Source organism: Zerene cesonia, chromosome 5 (assembly GCF_012273895.1).
Source record: "Zerene cesonia ecotype Mississippi chromosome 5, Zerene_cesonia_1.1, whole genome shotgun sequence".
Lineage (NCBI taxonomy): Eukaryota > Metazoa > Arthropoda > Insecta > Lepidoptera > Pieridae > Zerene > Zerene cesonia.
Genome location: NC_052106.1, coordinates 7,486,471 through 7,508,721, shown reverse-complemented (window position 1 = coordinate 7,508,721; position 22,251 = coordinate 7,486,471). Strand labels below are relative to the sequence as shown.

General features: G+C 33.2%; 4 protein-coding genes across 4 annotated transcripts in view; 1 reads left to right on the top strand and 3 right to left on the bottom strand.

Annotated features, from left to right (window-relative positions):
* LOC119840216 (myeloid leukemia factor) overlaps positions 1-4,058 on the bottom strand; it is a 9,712-nt gene extending 5,654 nt beyond the window's left edge. Inside the window, exons 1-5 of the mRNA XM_038366729.1 lie at positions 3,802-4,058; positions 1,975-2,141; positions 1,564-1,652; positions 974-1,076; positions 1-87 (exon numbers count right to left, since the gene is read on the bottom strand). Coding sequence (XP_038222657.1) covers positions 1-87; positions 974-1,076; positions 1,564-1,652; positions 1,975-2,141; positions 3,802-3,854 — 499 coding nt within the window. The 5' untranslated portion in view covers positions 3,855-4,058. The remainder of the gene's footprint in view (positions 88-973; positions 1,077-1,563; positions 1,653-1,974; positions 2,142-3,801) is intronic.
* A 985-nt stretch (positions 4,059-5,043) lies between these two features.
* On the bottom strand, positions 5,044-7,816 carry LOC119840215. The gene is made up of 3 exons (XM_038366728.1): positions 7,746-7,816; positions 5,704-7,675; positions 5,044-5,190 (listed from the first exon to the last, which is right to left on the bottom strand). Exons 1-3 carry the CDS (start codon positions 7,814-7,816, stop codon positions 5,044-5,046), a joined length of 2,190 nt encoding a protein of 729 aa, XP_038222656.1.
* Positions 7,817-8,445: 629 nt separating this feature from the next.
* On the top strand, positions 8,446-11,005 carry LOC119839874 (non-specific lipid-transfer protein). The gene is made up of 2 exons (XM_038366294.1): positions 8,446-9,565; positions 10,280-11,005. The coding sequence occupies exons 1-2, from the start codon at positions 8,459-8,461 to the stop codon at positions 10,778-10,780; spliced, it is 1,608 nt and encodes a 535-aa protein (XP_038222222.1). The 5' UTR covers positions 8,446-8,458; the 3' UTR covers positions 10,781-11,005.
* Positions 11,006-18,251: 7,246 nt separating this feature from the next.
* LOC119839853 (ski oncogene) overlaps positions 18,252-22,251 on the bottom strand; it is a 49,311-nt gene continuing 45,311 nt past the window's right edge. The window contains exon 3 of the mRNA XM_038366264.1: positions 18,252-22,246. Within this exon, the coding sequence (XP_038222192.1) occupies positions 22,127-22,246 (120 nt within the window). The 3' untranslated portion in view covers positions 18,252-22,126. The remainder of the gene's footprint in view (positions 22,247-22,251) is intronic.

The window sequence follows — 22,251 nt, the reverse complement described above, 5'->3', positions numbered from 1 at the left end:
TGATGAACTCCTGCCGCTCCTCCGCGTCGCCCGAGTACACGTTCTGCTCGCGCTCGATCACGTGCGCCCGCTCACCGATGTGGTGACCTGATAACGATACATTTTATAATTGGTTATTTTTTATAAGATAGGTCAATCCAACTATTCCAGTTTGGTTTCCGCTAATAATTTTTTTAAAAATAATATTCTTGTTTTAAACAATTTAGTTTTTTTTTCTTGGTTCCATACCCAAAGATTAAAACTGCACCCCATTACAGACACTTTGTGGTATATATAAATAAATGAATGAGCTATTTCACATATTTCATAAACATAGCATTTGTAATGACCACAAACCACTTTCAACCACAATTCGATAATGTCAGTACTTGTTCAATATATTCACCTAATCACATATAATTTTGCTAGAAACCCTCCAACATGTAACTGTTTTTGTTGTTATCAGTGACTTTACTTCTGTATGTTTCCCATACGCTACTAACTTATACTAAGTTATGCTATGCTTACTATACAACTAATAAAATAACCATGAATATTTGTGAGTATTGATGGATGTTTGTAAATTTTTCCCTTCATGAAAACGAATATTTTTTTTAAATGTTAGGAAGGTACCACCACACCCCCATAGTAGATTGGCATGAAATAGTAGCATGCCAATGCTAGCGCGTTACATAGGGTAAGTGGGGGAGCCCGAGGTCGATTTCCTTTTCCTCACCCTTCCTAGTCCATTCCGTTAAACCCTATGTCAATCCCTTGTTCATCTTTTATTTAAATGTACAACATACTTGCGGAGAGCCACTCTGCCACCCAGCGAGACACAGCCTCTATTGCCTATTGTAATATAAAATAATTAATAAAATCATATGGAGATACATAAGAATTAATAATTATAGCTGAAGCCACTTTCACCGGGTACCACATAAGTAAAGCTGCCGGCTCAGCTTGTTTAGCAGTATATTATAAGCATTCTCACCAATAGACATTTTCTTGACACCGGTGCGAGAGTCCTGAAGAGTTTTGCGCGTCTCCTTCACTCCATTGGGTCCGATCTTTGTGCTGCTTGATGAACTGTACACCTGATAAAATATGTACATAAACTCCTGTGCACATTAAAGTAAACTAAATAGTATATAGAAACAAGTGTGTTTTTTCTTTGTACAAAAATTGTTTCAGGGAGACGTGAGTATGGTTGTTACAAGTAACAATTTGCAAAATCCATATCTGTATCATCCTCTTTTCTTTTATGAAATGAAAATATCTTCATATTGTGTTTTTTCCAGGAAATATTAAAGTAGTATACATAAATAGTCATCAGTATAAAGTATAAAACAATTTTTTTTAATAGATAGATATATTAAACTACTTCGAATATAACGCGTGCGAAGCCGCAGGCAAAAACTAGTTACAACATAAAAAGTAAATGTGGCAATGTGTTTTAGATTGAAGGAATTAGATCACATCCAATTGATATATCATGGTAAAACATTGTTTGTTTGTTATGGAAATGTGTAAAAAATTCATATACTTTTAAAATTAGTCTTAATTTGTGGGTAATATGTATACCTGTGGTTTTCCGTTTGGTCCACTGGACATGACAACAGTGCTGCTGCTAAATGAGGTGCCAGGCCCCATGTTGCCATCCGATAAATCAGCTGGTGAAATACAAAAAACTTAAACTATTTCAATAAAAATGAAAAGTCAAACCTATAATTATTCAATTAGATATAAAGTTAAGTTTAACTATTTACACTTGGAAAATCATGTTAATTTTACATAATATGCATATACCAAAGTACTGTCTTGTAACTTTAAAAGAATTTACTAAACTATGCTTTACTAACTACTCCCAATACTCACATGCATAAGTGCATTCTTTTATTGGCCTACTTAGTAATATATTAGCACACAAATAATATTTTTTTTAAATATTTTTGACGAAAATCGCACTGCATTTAATAAGCATCACAAGAATACCTGCAAACAATCGATTCAGTGACGGCATCTGGGGCATGAAGGGCATCAAAGCACTACCGTGCCGCGGCCCCATGATGGACAGTGGCCCCTCGCCGAGCATGCCAAACGGGTCAGAGAATAAAGAGTTCATCATGTTGCTCATCTGGCGCATATGACGCATGTGCGATCTGAAAAACAATGTATATATGTGTACTATAAAAAATAATTATGATTCTCAATTATACAAGTACACACAGGTAGTGAGAAACAATACAAGAAAATAAAACAACAAAAAGGCGATATTAATGTATAAATACTAACTTAATAGCTCAATAATAATAAAGCCAGTAAAGATTTTTCAATGCCAATTATACTGAAATATAAGCTTTATTATTGAAAGAGTAACATACATACATCCAACCATACAACAAACTACATACATATATATACAAACTTTACATTGATCATCAGACACATCCACATCACAAATACATGTTAATTAGAAAGACAAACCATTGGCAAAAAATTGATAATCATGATGATAAGATATTTAGAGGATTGGTTATTCACTGACAATCAAAATATCAGCTTATTACATTCAACCTTTGGTATTTCACACTATATATATTATACCTTGTAATTGAATATCTTAAATGAATGAATAGTGTATGAATGAAAAGTATTTATCATATTTCTTAATAATAATCAGACAATTAATATCAATATTGTGTGAATAACTAATAACTTGCTGAGATATATGAAAATTAAGTATATTGAAACACATATCAATTGGAACATTATTCTGTTTTCAAACACTGTTTTATTCGTTTTATATACAATATAAGTTGTTGTCCATTCTGGCTTTATCATGTGCATATTCTATACTAATATATGTCCAAAGGTGAAAGAATTCGTGAAATAAATTGAGCACTTACAAAGATTAGCATGTTCATATTTGTATTATAAGTACAGAAGAATTGATTTCATAGAAGCATTGCAATTATGACACACAAATAATAGTCAAGTCAAGTTTGTCAACATTTCAAATAAATTAACTGTTAATTATTATTGCTTGAGAACATACAGGTTTGGATATAAAGGAAATAAACTAGGATAAGTACCAGAACCGTTTACAAACAAGTCAAGGTTATCAAAGAAAGAAAAGAAAAACAACTAAAAGTACATAAAATAACCCTTAAAATTATAAAAACTCTATTAAAGATGTAAAAAATGGACACAGAATAGCACTTGTAAAATGATTCAGTCTAGGCTAAATAAAGTAGTACACAACATTTTAATTTCTACATGTCTGAATCTTAACACAGGGGTGTTTGTAACAACTAAACAATTTCTTATAAAACAAAACAAAAAAAAAATTAACATGCTAATCGTTTAAAAACTCAGTCATCAGATAACAATCCAAAACCAAAAAGAGTACAGTTGAATTGAGAATATGCTTTCGTTTTTAAGAACGTCAGTTATTAGTTATTAAAAGGAATATAAGAAATAATACACACATCACTTGATTTTGTCAAACCAAAAAAATACATGAAAGTGGGTAGATCATCTATTGGCCATCAATTAAAATTGTTGTTTAAATATTTAAATAACCGTTGCAATATTAACAAATATCCCATTTACGTATAACCTTCTTAGTCAATACCGTATGTTGTAACATATTTTTTCTAAAACAAGAGCATAGGAACAAAATTTTCCATTTTCTAAAATGTTCACGACTCTGGGTTTCGCTATGCTTAACTACCATTAGAGATTTTCCACAGATATGAGGGCCGCAAATTATATTGGCCTTACTTATAAAATTCCATGCGAAAAGTAAACGAAGCTTACCCGAAAAATGGATCGTCCTCAACGTCCGCCATCAAAGATCCGAAAAGAGACATTTTACAAACACTAAGTATAAAAATGAGAAAAAGATCTTTCAAATATAATGAACCAGTTACAGAGATTCACCCAAAGCGCAATTTATTGGGTATTCGCAGTTAAACACGTATAGTTGTGTTGTGCAAAACCGAAAGCTCTAGCAAATATCAAATATCAATTCAGCAGCAGCAGCACATTCGCATTTCGCTCACAACAAAACTATATCTGACTTTAGTCTGTAGTCTATACTTTGTTACCTATACCATGAACTCTATTGTTTCTGCTTCAGCTAATGGGCCTACCACACGCACAAGCTTTGCCTTTTGTGTGCCTATTATACACAGTTCTTCCTACACAAGCTTCTCACATGAAAAAACTGTACACGGACGGACAACAACAATTCAACAGACTGCGCACATTTTTCGTACATCTTCAATTGAGAACCTCCTTCATTTTTTGGGTCATCGGTTGAAATGGTGAATATTTTGAGTTGTTGTGTGGCCTGCTTCTTTTGATGTGAAAAATTGGCACACTTCCTTATATGGTTAGCAAAAATCATGGAATGGATAGATAAATATTTCGGCAGTCCAGTGAGAAATAAACACTCAAACCAAAATCAACTGAGAAGACAGTGTAATCAACAATTTTTATTTAACAATGGTTTTATTTTAAAAGGTGTATAAATTTCAATGACTAGGTATATTCAGGTTAGATTAGTTGGGTTAGAACCGAATTCTATCTTTAGGTATTTAAATGTATTTAAATGATGGTTGATACAGTTTTAAAACATTAGTACTCCACGCGTAATAAATTATACACCACACTGTTGCATTGGTGCCGCGCGGGTATCACCTCAGCCTGAACGAAGCTTAATAATTTTCGATTTGTTCGTTGAACTGCCCAATTATTTTATAAGACACTAAGTATTGATGCCTGCCTTGTTAATGAACCTCCATTATTTATATTTTCATTTCATTATTCATTATTCAATTATCACTGAGTTCATGGTGCATATAATTTAATATATTATATAATATGATTTAATATTCACATTTCGAGTTTAGCATATTTTATTAATTCATCTTTAATGTTACATGATACATCACAATGATTAATCACAAACAAATAATTTACACCAAAACTCTATCACGTAAGCACCACATTATACAAAACAATTTTTCGTATCTTAATAAAGAACCAAATTCTAAATTAATAACGATATTTATTATGACGACGTCCTACTAAGTTGGATCGCTGCCCATCTCCATGAAAGCTCCAAGCAGCCGACGTTGGATATGAAGTATATATTATATCTTGCAGACCATTTCTATACTTACGATTAGAGGACGGCAAGTCCTAAGCGTAAAATAAAATAAATTAGTTGCTCTCCAAATTACAACACGCATTAAACAGAACTAGCTGTGACTCGCGGTTGAAACCGCGTAAGCGTGCTGCGTAACCGTATCCCGTAGGAATATCGGTATAAAAAGTGCCTATGTGTTATTTCAGTTGTCCAGCTATCTACGAAGCAAAATAGTATTGTTATTCACCAATAGATGTCAGGAAAAAAAACACGAATAAAACACGAATATGACATTATTTCAGTTGTCCAGCTATCTACGAAGCAAAATAGTATTATTATTCACCAATAGATGTCAGGAAAAAAAACACGAATAAAACATGAATATGACATTTTCTAAAAAAAATTCCTAGCTAGATCGATTTATCGCCCCCGAAAGCCCCTATATACTAAATTTCATGAAAATCGTTGGAGCCGATTCCGAGATTCCAATTATATATATATATATATACAAGAATTGCTCGTTTAAAGGTATAAGATAAGTAATATAAATATAATTAATTTTATACCTGTTTTGCCAATTCTGGTTTATTTTCTTTTATAACATCTCCAATTTGACCATTTACGTGCCCAATGTCCGTCTTCTGAATAATAGGTTGATTATTAGCGTATGAATCACCTCCCGTTTTTTCTATAGGGATAACATTATGTTGTCTTGCTTCCTTACTAATGTTTAATCGTCTGTCAGACTGCGAGGGTCCTTCAACAGGAGCCTTAATACTTTGTTGAGTAAATGATTGAGAACCTTTGTATTGGTTGTAAATTTGTTGCAATTGACTTCTACTGGGTGTCTGGCCAGCGGGTTTATTGCCCATAAGCGATGTCTTACTCACAGTTGCCTTTACATTGGAGTATTTGGCTTGATTGGTATGCAAAGGTTGAGGAGACAATGTTTGGGGAAGCGATGGTATAGGTTGATGGTACATATTACCAGGAAGCTTTTCAACTGGCTGCCCAAGAGTGTTATAATGCGCTGGTTCCATGTTTTTGCGGTTAAGATCATGGTAAATTTTATGATTCGTCGTATCCACAGGAAATATTGGTTCTTTGACGGTTTGAGGTGTGAAATGCTGTTGATTAGGTAAGTGAGACTGTGGCTGTGTGACGGGGTGTGTCATTACTAAGTCTTCTCGGACTGTGGCTAGAATTGGTGGCGTAGTAGGCGCACCCGTATTTGGGTCAAACATTTGATGTGGAGTCGTTTGCGGCAATGAGGATTGCTGAGTCATCTGAGGATTTGCAACAGCTTGGTAAATTTGTTGGTTATACACGGGAATTGCATTCGGTTGTTGTTGATAAGCTGTCGTTGGTTGGTTATTCGGTTGATTCGATGCCATCATACTTTGTTGATTGTTCATTTGTGTCTGATCCAGAATTACGTTATTTTGAACTTGATTTGCAGGATTTCCTACCGGATTTGGAACTGTTGGACTTTGCTGCGTGATTGTATTTTGTGCTGGCTGTGTGGGCGCGGGCGTCAGTATTTTACCAAGATTTTCGTTATTGTTCATCATTTTTTGCATTGTATTCATAGCCGCTTGTTGTTGGTTCGCGGGATTCATTTGAATTGCAATCGACATTGGATCGAAGCCCAAGTCACCACCTAAGCCTTGCATAACACCTGGGAACATTTCATTGAATTTTTTCATACCAAGATTGTGCTGTCCGTAATTAGACACTTGCTGTGGTAATTGAGTTTGCTGCATTGGATTTGCTTTCTGCATAGAATTTACTGATTGCATGTTGGGTGTTGTATTTGCAACATTGGCGGCATAGATATTTTGTTCATTTGGATTGATGTTTTTACCAAACAGTTGTGCGGAATTATTGCAGTTGCTATAATTAGGCACAGATAAAGGTGTCAATCCTACTTTTCCATGTGGTGATTGAGCAGCCCCAATTTCCTTTAACTGATTGCTTTGTTGCTGCGGCGAACCTACAATAGACTCCCCGTTTATCATATTCATAATTTGAGGACCCATCCCCCCTAAATATTGCTGATTGTGAGCCGTACCTGGCATCTGGGAATTTTGCATCATCTGAGGATTTTGCATCACTTGTTGATTTTGTATGTGACCAGTTGACATAATGTTGTTCGTATAATTTTGATTCGTGGGAAGTTGGTTGTACGAATTAAAGCCTTGTGTTTGACCTAGGCCCAATTTTGCACCCATTTCATTATTCATAATTGTATTTGCAGGGCTAATAGTTTTAAGATCATGATAAACCTCCTTCACAACTGGTTGCATTAAATTTTCATTTAAAAAGTTATAAGTATCAGCATACAGTTTGGGTGGGTTGCAACGACCCATGCAAGAATAAGGAGTCTTTTGTGAATAGGACTCTCCACCTGCAACTCCGTTATACCCGCATCCGTGCCCATGGCAACAGCTGTGTTTATAACCTCCCTGTTGTACAAACGGCGAACCCATTGAATTATTATTTTGATTAGAATTACCAAATAACTTTCCCATGCAACCACTGCAATAAATAAAAAAAAATCACTACAGGATTCAAGTGAAGTTTACAAAGTTACACGAAGAATACTCACCAATCCGCACTCTGTAACTGATTCACAACGCTCCCTAGTTCGCTTAATATCTTCTGCTTATTTAAAGTCATTGCCTACTTTCTTGAAAATTTTTATTACTTTCAAAATTTTGATTTCAAAATAATGTATTGTACACCCAAATGATAATTGCCAAATAAGTCTTTTGTTATTTTTTCTTCATAATAATATTAGAAAGCATACTTTTCAGGCCATGTTTTAAATTTTAAGCTACAAAATTTATACAAGTTCTAAAACTAAATACGAAAAGTTTTTTATTTTTAACTTTTATATTATTATCGTTAAATTAATTTTAAAGCATTGTTACAACATTTTTAAAAACACAACTTAGACTATTTAATATGCCTGTACACGTATCCGAATGGGTTCAAAGTCAAATTGACTGATGACGTCAAAGTTCAACTTGAAAGTTGAAACTTGAATATTATTAACCATTCATTCTTTCTGTGCTTGCAGTACGCACCTAGGTTGATCGGGTCTTATATTTTAAAATTAAATTTACATTTTAGTTTTATCAATGTCTGATAAGTTATAATCTTAATAATTTAACTGTTATCAGTGCAATACTTCAACTTTCGTGCAAAGGATCCAATACAGAGTGTAATATTTTCCTTGTAGATTTAACTTCGCAATAGCGGTACAAGCAGTCGTCGCAGTTCAACGTTGAGTAACCGAGGTAATTATAAAACACCAAAATGGGTAGAAAAGTTTACGTAGTTGGTGTTGGAATGACTAAATTTGTTAAGCCTAGTCCAGACAGAGATTATCCAGAGCTAGGCAAGGAGGCCGTTTTAGCTGCTTTAGCTGACGCCCGTATAAAATATGAGGACGTACAGCAAGCTGTCTGCGGCTATGTCTTCGGAGACTCCACTTGTGGTCAACGCGTATTATACCAAGTCGGCATGACTGGCATACCTATTTACAATGTGAACAACAACTGTTCGACAGGCTCTAATGCTTTGTTCCTTGGTAAGCAACTCATCGAGGGAGGCGTATCTGATGTCATCCTTGCCGTTGGCTTTGAAAAAATGGCCCCTGGTGCATTGGGAGGTGGCGCGTACATGGACAGGACGAATCCCATGGACAAGCACACAATGAAAATGGCAGAAATCGCCGATCTGACAAGTGCACCTATGACTGCTCAGTATTTCGGTAATGCGGGGCTCGAGCATATGAAAAAGTATGGCACCACAGAGGTTCATGTAGCAAAAATTGCAGCAAAAAACCATCGTCACGGAGCAAAGAACCCACGCGCGCAAGGTAACCGCGAGTACACAGTTGAGGAAATTTTAAAATCACGCAAAGTGTTTGGACCTCTTAACAAGCTAGCTTGTTGCCCAACAAGCGATGGTGCTGCAGCTGCCGTCCTTATGTCTGAAGAAGCCGTAATCAGGTACGGCCTACAGAGCAAAGCTGTAGAAATCATCGGCATGGAAATGGCAACAGACACTGAAAGTGTCTTCAAGGAAAATAGTTTAATGAAAGTTGCTGGGTCCGACATGACTAAAATAGCCGCTGAACGCCTCTATGCCAAGACTGGTATATCTCCAATGCAAGTAGATGTAGTAGAATTACATGATTGCTTTGCCACCAATGAAATGATCACATATGAAGGGCTTCAGCTCTGTGGGGAGGGTGAGGCTGGAAAGTTCATAGATGCCGGAGACAATACATATGGCGGCAGGGTTGTTGTCAACCCCAGTGGTGGACTTATAGCCAAAGGACATCCCTTAGGAGCTACTGGACTAGCCCAATGTTCTGAACTAGTGTGGCAACTCCGAGGAGAAGCTGGCGATAGACAGGTTTGTTACAATTTCTCAATGGTTGACGGGGCAAGACATGTAACTGTAAACCGCTGATTACACTTCTCAATACTGTTACATACCACTGCGATATAATTGTTGGTTGCTGGTGAATCCGTTATGTAATCAATATGTTCTGTGCCTACATTATACAATATGTGTTCTATATAAAAGAAAATTCTTTGCAATTTTTGCAATTCATCGTCATTAACAACACTACAATGATAAAACTGTGACTGTTTCTAAATTGGTAATAGGTTTTTATTTGAATATCAATCATCAAACATTTTGTGTGTTATGTAAAATTGTATTGATGTGTGTTATTCGATTTTCATTATCCTGTTTGCAATTACTGTACTGTATTATTATTATGTTTCGTTCATATAGATAACATATTATACCATTGTATATAAGGACAATGCACCTAAAATGATAACATACTCTCTGATAAACAATGTTTTTCATTGCTATATTTTATCATTTTGGCCAAAGATAAAGAATTGAAGACAATCATATTACATTACAAAATCTCATGCCTTTACCCCTATTATAATATTTAATTTTATTGCCTTTATGACCTGAGAATACCTAATAAATGTATATTGTATACACGTCATCACGTTCAAGGTTTATTGCTTTGAAATTTCGATGTATATTTCCATTGTATTATTTTTTCCTATTTCCTATCTTATAAAATTAGGTCTATGTTTTCAGGTACCACGAGCGCGTATTGCTCTGCAGCATAACTTAGGTCTCGGAGGCGCAGTAGTCGTTACAATGTACCGCAAAGGTTTCCAGAATGCCAGCCCTAACCAGGTTGCAGCTATCACTGACAACCCTGAAGAGTTCAAGGTATTCAAGTACATGAAAATCTTAGAGGAGGCGATGCAAACGGACGAGGAAAAGCTCATCGAAAAAGTCAGAGGGATTTACGGATTCAAGGTTAAAGGACCTGGCGGTATTGAAGGTTACTGGGTCATCAACGCCAAAGAGGGCAAGGGGAAAGTCACGTACAATGGAAAGGAGAAGTGTGACGTCACATTCACAATTAACGACGATGACGTCGTCGACCTGATCTCCGGCAAACTGAACCCGCAGAAGGCATTCTTCCAAGGCAAGATCAAGATACAAGGGAACATGGGGCTCGCGATGAAACTGACAGACTTACAGCGCACAGCGTCAAGCAGAATCGAAAAGATACGATCCAAACTGTAAATTACCGCTTGGAACCGGTTTAAACCAGCAATTACCGCTAATATCTGGGCTACGGTGAGGGCATGGGCATTTAATTGTAAATATTTTCACAAACTTAGTACATGTAGCGTAGTATGTGCAAGGTTTATCCAGATGTTTATAAATCATTCCATTTTTAACACAAAATGGCACTATGATGGTATTGTTGTTGAGATATTTTTTATTAATTAAATATTTTATATTAAACTGGTGTTTTTGTTTTTAACATTCAGTAACAGTATGATGTTGCAATAATCAACGACCAAAGAGCGTTGCGTAATGCGAGTTTCCTTTTTACACGAGTTCCAAGTACAAAGTTGTTTTGTAATTAAATTGTAAGCTTGTAAATTACTAGCTGCACGCCCCGGCTCTGCCCGGATATCTAATAATCCAGATAGTTTCAATCAATCAATCAATCAAAAACTCTATTGTGCACCTTTACAAGAAGAGTAAAAACAGGATATAAATAACATCGGCAGGATGAAGAGCACAACAGGCGGTCTTATCGCTTAAGCAGCGTAATCTATATAGTTTATTGAAATTGTCATGTTTTTATTCACAAGTTTATAATTAATCTTCATGCGAAAACTGTACGATGTTTTGTTTCGTAGTTCTGAGGTTTATTGTCGGAGAGGTCAAGAACTTAGCGCTTACGAATTGAGGTCATTCTGATATCTTCTGTGAGTTGTAACAGACTTGTTTTTGTTTTAAGATTTATAATTAGTCACATTTTGGTGTATTTCTGATACAAATATTGGCGAAATGCTTAAGCCATCTGAATTAATTTACGCATGTTTACCGTTAAAACCCGTTTTTCGTTACAACTCGTTTTCCCTAGTTAGAACTACTAAATGTTTTTGTTGCAACTAACATATGCGACAAACAAAAACAAACTTCATCCAACAACCAAATTGATACAGTAGTTTGTCTAAAAACAAATCGTAATCAAATATGCGTTTCTATGCTTTCCAATTTACATCTTGCAAAAAATATCTAGGTATTAATCACTTGAATATATCGTATTTTTGCTTTAAAATGTGTTTATTTGGGTAAATGCCTAGTATAGGTGTGTTTGGCAATAATTTTACTAACGAATTTTAGATTTTTCTTATTCCACCTAGCCTAGTTTCGTATGATAATTTGTATAAACTAGTATACCTACTGAACCGTGGTTGGTTCAGTAAGTATACTACCTATAATTGGGGTGAGGTCGGTATTCCTACTGCTATTTTGTAACTAGCTTTTGCTCGCGACTTCTCTCAATTATTTCAATTATTAATTTAAACTTCTAAAGCATTCCCGAACCCACCTGAAGGCAAACAATAATTTGAATAAAATCGCTCCACCCGTTTAGGAGTTCAGTGACAAAAGCTCTAGGTCTTACTTCATATTATCTCCTTGATAAGTAAGTGCTCTTTGATTTTTCACGAATATAATTATTTTCTAAAACTAATGATGACTTTAACCAAAAATAAAAAAAAAACAATACCGACTTCTCAGAACTAGACCACACGGGAGGCAGGCACTGTAATAGGCAAATTAAACATCCAGGGAAATTCATTAACGAAAATAATGTTTTTCATTATATCTTAATACTCTGATAAATAAAACAAGGTAATTTGGATAAGCATATTCAAGAAAATCAATCACTGTTTTTTCCTCGTTTAAATGAATAGCTAAACACATTTGTAATGCTACACAACAAAACCTATATATTCGTATATAACCGACTCCTTAGACTCGATTTTGACCCACTTTAAAGAAGATTTAATTCAAACTTTGTATGCTTACCAAGGATTGGTCACTACAATAATTTCATGACTAAACATGAAATTTCCTTACGCATCACTACATAGTATAAAACAAAGTCGCTTTCTCTGTCCCTATGTCCCTATGTATTCTTAAATCTTTAACGCTACGCAATGGATTTTGATGGGGTTTTTTTATTAGATAAAGTAATTCAAGAGGAAGGTAATCTATTAAACTACTCGGAATTAACGCGTGCGAAGCTGAGGGAAATAACAAAAGTAAAGCATAAAAGTAGGTGAGATAATTAAGTTGATTTTTATTTCTAACATATGAGCGAGATTTTTAGTCTTTATTTTTAAATTTGGTTATCTTTTTTCTTTCAAAATGTTGTTTCTTATTCTATAACAAATAAGTTACGTATGATATATGTATAAGCTTTAACTTTTCTACGTTGGTAAACCCATAAATTATCAGCAAATAAATAAGGAAGGAAGCTCGAATGCTTACGTAGACCAAGAATCAAGGGGTACATATTTGAGGAAGAAATAGGTACAAGTCATTATTTTGTTATGATTTATGACGTTCGAATTTAGTCAGGTAATTAAAATTCTTTAAATCGCTAATTTATCAATATAAACCGATAATCAAAAGCGAAATATTAAAAATAACTAAGGTATTGTTTGTGAGGATTTCAAGATTATCTGATAAATAAAGAATAATTATCGTTTCTCTTTGCTCAACCAGTTTGATAAGCTGTTACGTAGATACGAGGTAATATAACTTAGGTTGTGTAACAGAAGTATAGGCTAACATAGTAGTATATTTATATTATCTGTCAAATAGAGAAATAAAACAAAAAATATCTACTTTTACGTACTAAAGACATATATTACTTTTCGTGTGATTTTCTGAACTCAACAATGATTCTTTTTGGTTAATTTTTTGTTTGTTATGTTACCTGATAATTCCGTGAGTTTTTTACCGATAAGCGATTTTTTTTATATGATAGAAAATTATTGTCAACTGGCCACATTTCAGAATCGAGCAGTTTCTACTAAAAATACGCATTTCTAGAATTTTCAAATTCATAATGCATGCTTATAAATTCAATTTTAACTATCATGAATTGGTAAATTTCTAGGATATTTAGTAGGACACAAGATCGAAATTTAATTTAATTAAAACCACCGGCATCTGACACCTAGATGCCTTAAATTGTATACTAGTCGGCTTATAAATATCGTATCGTATAGCAAATAGGTTTTAATTTATTCAAAATAGTAAATCATTTATAACTTTAGCGCGGGTTCATAGTCTGACCTCCATGAAGCATAATTATTATTTGTATGTGAATTAACATTGTATGGTAATCACACAGAATTCAGCCATTCAAACATTTAAAAGAGCTCGAATTATGTGTCAGATAATGTGGAAAATAAAATTAAAAAACACTACGACTTAAGGACCTCCATTTGTTTTTGGGACGTCGTGTCGGATTCTATCATTTGAGATTTACTCGCATTTATTAAAAAGCGGAATATTTTGGAAACGGCTGCCTCTACTTCCACAAAGCATTGTTAGGAATGTTAGCACGAACAACAGTTTCTAATAAAAAATAAAGACAATAAAAACTGATCATCCTTTCGAAACCTACTCTGTCATAAACACATAAATACGCACGAAGAATAATAACCCCTTTTGCAGCTGGCACCGGGAAAAATAGAACACTCTCACAGAAGATTTAAAGAGTTCTGACATAAAAACTTATGTTTGAATTATTTCTTAAATCCACATGCATTTCTTAGGTTTCAGAAATTTAACTGTTTATTAAAGTACCTAAGTAGTAAGATTCCTACACAGTACAAGTTAATTGGTTTGTATTATATCAATGTAATAAAAATACATAATATCTGCAACCGTTCCCAACTTAGTTTTTTATCTCTGTTTGTAAAAAATGAGGCACATATTAAAAATAATATTTTATCACGAAGAAACCATAAATTACATCCACCACAAACAGCAATTAATTTTTCAACAAACTACAGTCGTACCGAATTCTTCACGCCTAAACCACTGAATCGATTTGAATGAAATTTGGTAAAGACAGTTTGAAAGCCGAGAAAGGGCATAGGATAGTTTTTATCCCAGAAACCCCAAGGAAACGGGAATTATGATCTCAAAGCTCTGGACTTCTTATATTTTCCTGTGACTACGCGAGCAAACCGAAAGCCAGTACGTTTTACCTAGTATAGTATTATGTTACCTGTGGTATTACATAGTGAAAAAAGTATAAAAGTAGAGATGGGATTCTTTCTTGGGTAGAATGAGCTATGTTTGATGCGAGTACCTTTGTTATTTACCGGTTTGATTGTAAGCTATCTTTGGTAGACATGAAGTTATCTAGTTAGTTTTAGTGTATTTAGTTTTTGACGTGACAACGTCTCAAATTAGGTTGCGGCTCGGAGGCACTTATGAAAAAGGTAACGTTACGATGAGTCACCGAACTATGATCGGTCCGCCGCGCGCGCAGCACTAGAGAATTAGGCGCATTGAATCGGCGCGTGATTGTGTCTCTGTCTCTGTCTTTTTAGTAAACAAAATATATTTTCTATAGTTAAAATTTGTGCAATTCTTATTTTCATTCAATTCCTTGTTCCTATTGTGCAATTTAATAATATTCATATCAATAAATATTCTACCGAGAAAAAGACGTTGTCACGTAAAATCTTCGCCCGTAAAACCGACTTTACAGGCAACCATTTTTTGTTGTTGTTTGTGTTCCCTATTTAGTTACTTTGTTAGTTTTTCTTCATGCTATTAATTTCAAATTTAATCCTTAGGTATTTTCCATTTAATTAATATAGTGTTTTCATCAATCGACACTTTTAGAAAGATTCAAGTATGTGACAGTTTTTATTAATTGTCTAGTATCTCTTAATTACACTAACACCCATTGAGGTATCATGTATCGTTGAGCTTGTGGAAGAAACATTTATGGTTCATTATACTTTCACATTGACCGCCTCCTTGGTACAGTGGTTAACGCGTGAGCTTAAAACCGAGGGGTTCTGGATTCGATTCCCGGTTGGGACGCACAACAAAAAAAAAATGTCTCGGTCTGGCAGGACACAGAAGGCTGATCATCTACTTGTCCATAAAGAAAATCGATCAGTGAAACGGTTGTATATCATCTGCCCCATACCCCACTAGGGGACACGGGACTTCACCTAAACTTTCACATTCATCATAATAGTTGCAATTAACAGTAGCTGAATTAATTCTATCGAGATTCGAGAGCGAAACGATAAAATTACGACCTTTGTACACTTAATTTATGCAAAATGTTACATGTAGATAAATTATTTATAAACCGGTTATTTTGTTAATCAACAACAAAAAAGTGTCGAATACTACATGTTAAGACGATAACATCCAATCTTTATCTCTTAGAATCACAGGATATTTTTCAACTTCATCTTTATGAAAAAGTGTGATTTATTAAAGAAGTGAGTTTATTATAATTTCCTTTAAAATTTTAGTGTGATGTATGCTGTACAGTGGTAATATAATGATCAAAGAGTATTCCGGTAAGGTACTACGTGTGGTAATGATTAAGCAATAATAGACAATAGTCAACAATTAGGTATGAAGTACTAGTATAGTATTCTGTTATCTGTGGTATGAAGCGTTATGTTTAGATTTAATTAGTTTTCGGCAGATGACATTAGAACTAGGAGCAGAGCTTCAAATTCAAATTTAAATTTAAAAATGTAATAAACAAACAAAGCATATTTATTGAGAAATTCATCAAAAACAATCTATATCTATATCAAATTTTTCTATCAAATAGTTGACCTCTTACATTAAATTACCTACTTAGTTTTTAAATAATAAATAAATATATAATAATATAATAAATATATAAACTTTGACCATTCAAATTTTCATTGCACCTCACATCATTATGTAATCTACTAGGTACAACTTTTAAACCTATTTCTAAAATGTTATCTATTATCTGTTTGCTTGGATATAAATAGGAAAAAACTTAGATATATATTCAAATCATTTTTATTGTTATTTTTCTCTGTAAATGAATGGTCTATATTTGAATACGAATTCATTTTCGAAACAAATTACCCAATTTGTGTTGGCCTTTATTTAATGTTACTTCTCCATATACAGAGAAAGTTAAAACGAAGTCACGACCGTCTGAACTTCTTGAAATTAGCGCCATCTATACAGAAATTAATCAAACTAATCTATGTTCGACTTGCGTTTGGATACGTGTACCATTTATATTGATTTTATTGTATGTAATATAAAATAACATAAAATAAATAGTAATAAATCGTTTAATTCTTCTTATACATTAAAAACACGTATAATACATGACAAGTTTTCTAGATCTACATCTTAATAGAGAGGAAAAGTCAGTGTCTTAGTTATTTCTGTCCAAAACTCGAAACAGAAATTAATGATGATTTCAGGTTTAAAATTTAGAATTATTACATCAGCTGACCCGCCGAAATTAGCAACGCCATAGAACGTTTATGAAACCGTTTTTATTTTATTATAGATATCGGTTTTATATATTCTTTACTTTAATACATTCTATCCCGAATTCTCCGAGTCATTCTCGAGTTTTTCGAGACTATTTAGAATAGCAATTGATTTATATGTTATTCTCCTGCTGTAAGTTAATAACTGGTTGAAAACCAATCATAGCGCTAGTTTCGCTAGGGGGTTTGAAATTAGCTTTGTAGTTTGTGGATAGTGGGAAATTTGCTGAGTTACAGACATTTTTAAATAATATACTACTATACTGTCTCAGTACCAGTTAAGGTTTTATGATTTTTCGGATTGGTATCTACACTAATATTGTATGTTTGTAACGATTTCACACAAGAAGCACTGGACTGGATTTCAAAAATTCTATCACCATTTGAAAGCTGCAACTTCACCGAGAGACATAGGCTATATAATATGACCCACGGGCTAAGCCGGGGCAAATAGCTTGTAATATATAAATATAGGTATACTTTACTAAATATGTTTTGAATTCTGTGACTTTTCCAAATATTATTGGTACTTCAGAATCAATATTTCTGAATGATTTATGAAAAAGATAATTTATGGAGTGTGCGGATTTTTGCAGATTTAGGTGATTAATCTTATGTCCTGTTTGATCGCCACTTTCTCTTGTTAGTCTCTCTCTCTCCAACTGTCCGGTATCAAACCCGAAACTTCTCGTTCATACGCTCACGCAAAAAACCACTGTATTTACTCACTAATTACAATGATAATATTATATAATAAGATGCTTTCCGACTGTAAAATACAGTTATAATTTTTGGCGTATCTATGTGTTATATTTATATGTTTATTATAAAAATTTATGTTATCTTTAATCACATCTTGCGTGTTGAAATAAACAACACCATAGACACAGAAATATAGTCAAATTGAACATAGAATAGTAAAAAATTCATAATCATAAATTAAATCTCATATGAACAAGTTTTTTCGCTCATTATTTCAGTTACATATCTATTTGTAAAAAAATAATTAATTATTGAAATTAAATTGAACTTCAAAAAAGAACTTACATTCCTCTTTTCTTCATTCTATACATAATATTATGTGGTTAAAATTCATTCAGGCTTTTATTCTTTTATTAATTGTGTGAGAAATAAAACTGTCATTAACTTGAAATATTTTATTTTGCGACTGTAGTGGTGGCATCTTTTTCAAAGAATACATAGTGTATTAACAATCATACATTGAGATCACAGGAGTAAATCATACCCTGGCAAATCACCAATTACAAGATGCGCATTTTGTTTATATTTTTTATCTGTGAAGTTTAAATATAGAAAAACGCGCCGATTGTTCTTGACGACGCTATTCTATTTTTAAATTGAATGAAACAGGACAAAACACAATAAATATATTGCTTCCCACTCTAAGAGCTTAAAACGAAATCTTGCTGCTATATCTCTGATAGAGTATTAAAAAAGCATGATGATCCATAAATGATGAAATAAAAAAAAACTTTATACATTTGAAAAATAAATATTATTTTATGTCAATAAAAGATATAAACAATAATTGCACCTTATTTATACTTTAGTGGTCAACAGCCTGGTATTCCTTTACAATGTATTAGTTCTGTAAAACAATATTTACATATTTTGTACTCTCACTGTCTATAAGATGCAGTAAATTGTGTATTTCTGATGTGATGTTTACGTATCTTGTAATAAATATAAAAACTAACCTAACGAAACACATGTTTCAAATTATTGAATAATATTATGCTGTTGATTAATTGATTAATATAAAAGCAACTGCAAACAAGAGAAATTAATATTTAATATGTTTTGCAATTGTTTTGAAATTATAATATGCATTTGGGAGTACTTCCACAAATATTGAATGATCTGTTAGTCACTTTTCGGGTTATTTACTGGCAAGATATTTTTCGATATGGCGGCAATTTTAAAAATAGAACATGATGTCTATTGGAAATATTAACTTATTATGCATCATGAATTTGGTTTCAATTATCGTGCGTTTCATTTGTCCACTTACTCGTAGGATTTTTTAGTGTGCATAATTTATATTCCCTTTATAGAATAAAATAAATTATTTTCATTAAGAAATAAAGTATACTTAGGCCTCTAACAATATAGTTCAATTTTCATTCAAAAATTATTATCCAACTTCATTTCATTACAGTTGTTCAACAAGGCTATTTTAACTAGGGCTGACTCATTTTGATAGGAGTTATAGAGAGAAAAATGCATTAAAAGTATGCTCCCGAAACTAATAATTTAATAAGTTTACTTACGATCTTCTATTCTTTATTTTATAAGATTTCAAAAATTATTAAAAGAGAATCCGGAACGCAACTTTTAAAAGAACTTTTAAATGAGAAGGAAACTTTCGATAACAGTTATCTTATATGTCGTCGCAAAATTGTAAAAACCGTTAGGTTATAATCTAACGAGATTGCAATCTATCGAAATATTATGCACAGTAACATTATACGTTGGTGATATGCGAATGTATCGAAATTATCTATTTTGCTGAGAGATTGCCATTTCGCGGGATACATTCCCGATTCTATTTAGAGAAAACAATGTTCACAATTTTACGATGACATATATTATAAATAAAAGTAATAAAAATATATAGAATCAATTATGCAATCTACTCATTCAGATAATCGTATCATTGATGGTACTAGCCAAATTAGCCTTGTCCGACAAAGTATAGGTACATGGCCTTACTTAGCACCATTTCCACTAACAGACAGTGAGAGAAACTTGAAACTTTTCCATCGATACAATAACTACAACAACTTATTGTAAGAATTAAAGCGTTAACATATTTAACAGCCAATTATATAAACACAGCATAGACACACATTTCTTTTTATATAAACACAGTCGAAAAAATTGCTAGTCAATTTCATTACTCGTAATTAAATCAGTCTAACATAATCTGTGTTTATACAATTAAAATGGCCAAGCCATAGTCTATGAAAAAAAAAAAATATACAGAATTTCATTTTCAAAACGTTCCATACATAATTAGAACCGAAATAGTTGCCAATAAATACTAAAATTATATTATATTTACATTTAATAACTACGTTAGCCAAGCCAAAAACATCATAGCACCAAAATATATGTTTTACATGGGTACTGACAGAAAAGTTTCATTATACACACTATTTAAATACACGTACATACGTTCATTGCTATTTTACTCTAAATTTTTAAAATAAGTTATAACACTCGCCCGTGGTACTTACACATGTATACTAAAAAAAAGTAAATGGTAATTTTTTTCATATTTTTTTTTGTCTCGAAACGTCTCTGACTAGAGATACCTCCTTAACTAAAAACTGTATTGTAACAACTACGCTATAGCACTCGTTGCTATAAATAGAATGATGTAGAAAGTATAAGAGAAAAACATAAGTGTCTACATATATTTTGAGCTTTGCCAAAACAGTTCGACCGTGAAATTTCATTTCACAATATTTTATCTGTGCCAGGCACAGAGTGGGGTTGCCCAGCCAATAAATTGGAATTCATTAACGCAAAATATAAAAAATACCGGAACGGTAAAAAAAAAACATGTTTATTGGTTCGAACCATTGTCTAAACTTTTTAAGTAATCTACGAAAATCACACGGCACATATGTTCAATGGGTGCCGTCATACAAAACTCGAACTCCTCAGTCACGACTATTTACAAAAAATGCTCTGTCACTGGCTAATGTTAATCGATGCTTTAACTCGCCATCTACCCAATAGTTTGCGTGGGTACCATGACTTCTTAATACATTAATTTATGTTTAATAAAGCAGTAATTTGCCATGGTACCTTTTGGATTCTAATAATTATCGTAACAGACAGCAAATTTTGTAAAGTACCTACATATCTGTGGTTATATCACAACCTTATTGGGTAGATGGTTCAAGTGATCAACTCTAAAGATAAAAAAACGATGTACTGTGATGATAGGGGAACATACGAAGTATATAAATTTCATATAGACAGAAAAATCATTACCTAGGTTTAAGTCAGGCAGTGATTTCACATTAAATTATTGCTCCAAAGTACAATAATAAATTATATACGTGTAAAGAAAAATGCTTACGTTAAATTTCTTAATTTAGCCAAATATAATTTTATTTACAATGAGGTAGAATGCGGGATTTAACCCTTCATATATAAATTTTGCCGCCCGGACATAAATGTAACAATTTTTATTTACTTAAAGGATCGGCTCCTTTATATATTTTAAGATCAAATGTGATTGATAACGTGTTATAAGCAGTACAGCAAATTTAAAATTTGTTTCTTTTTTATTTCATTAAATTAACCGTGTATTGGAATTGAAGCGTCCTATATACATGTATATTAACGTATTGTAGATTTATGATCGTTTATTATTGAGCTTTCCAGAAAATACAGATAAAAAAAAGTACAACCTTTCCAGAGGTAAGTTAATACATGTCATGAATGAGTTAATTCAGAATTATTTGGTATATCTGAGGTTTTATACAGAGTTATTTGTGTGAAATCTTAAAATATTAAATAGGTACGACAAAATATCTATATTGGCAGTCTAAGTCTATTTACAAAAGAATGGGAAAGATGTAAAAGTTTGTATATAAGAATGTTATATTAAAAATAACCCTGTATAAATTATGCTTATGGTTGTAGGCTTTAAAACTATTATTATATTACGTGAGTATTTTATTATTATTGAAAAAGCAGTGAGGTTACGGAAAGGTCAGGATTACCCTGAGAATGGCACATGAAAAGATTATATGAAAACAACAGTATACACAGAACGTAATCGCATTAAATGTGTACTTCCTTTATGTACATGGCTATTGGATATTATAGAGATTTGAACCGACATTCGGTTTTAAGTAAACATGTCACAGACTAACGTCGCAGAGGGTAAACGTTCGTTTCAGCACCTCAACGTTTTGTACTCTGTAGCGCGAAGCGTTCATCACATAGTCCCAAGCCTCATTATAACTCGCGTCGGTCAACAGGGCGGCGGTTCGGCTTCGCTCGGCGGCGGCGATATCGCTTTGTCTTCCATCTTCTTCACTCCTATTGCACGTTCGCGTCGCTCCAGTTCCCTCTCTCGCTCGTTCAGTCGAGCCTCGC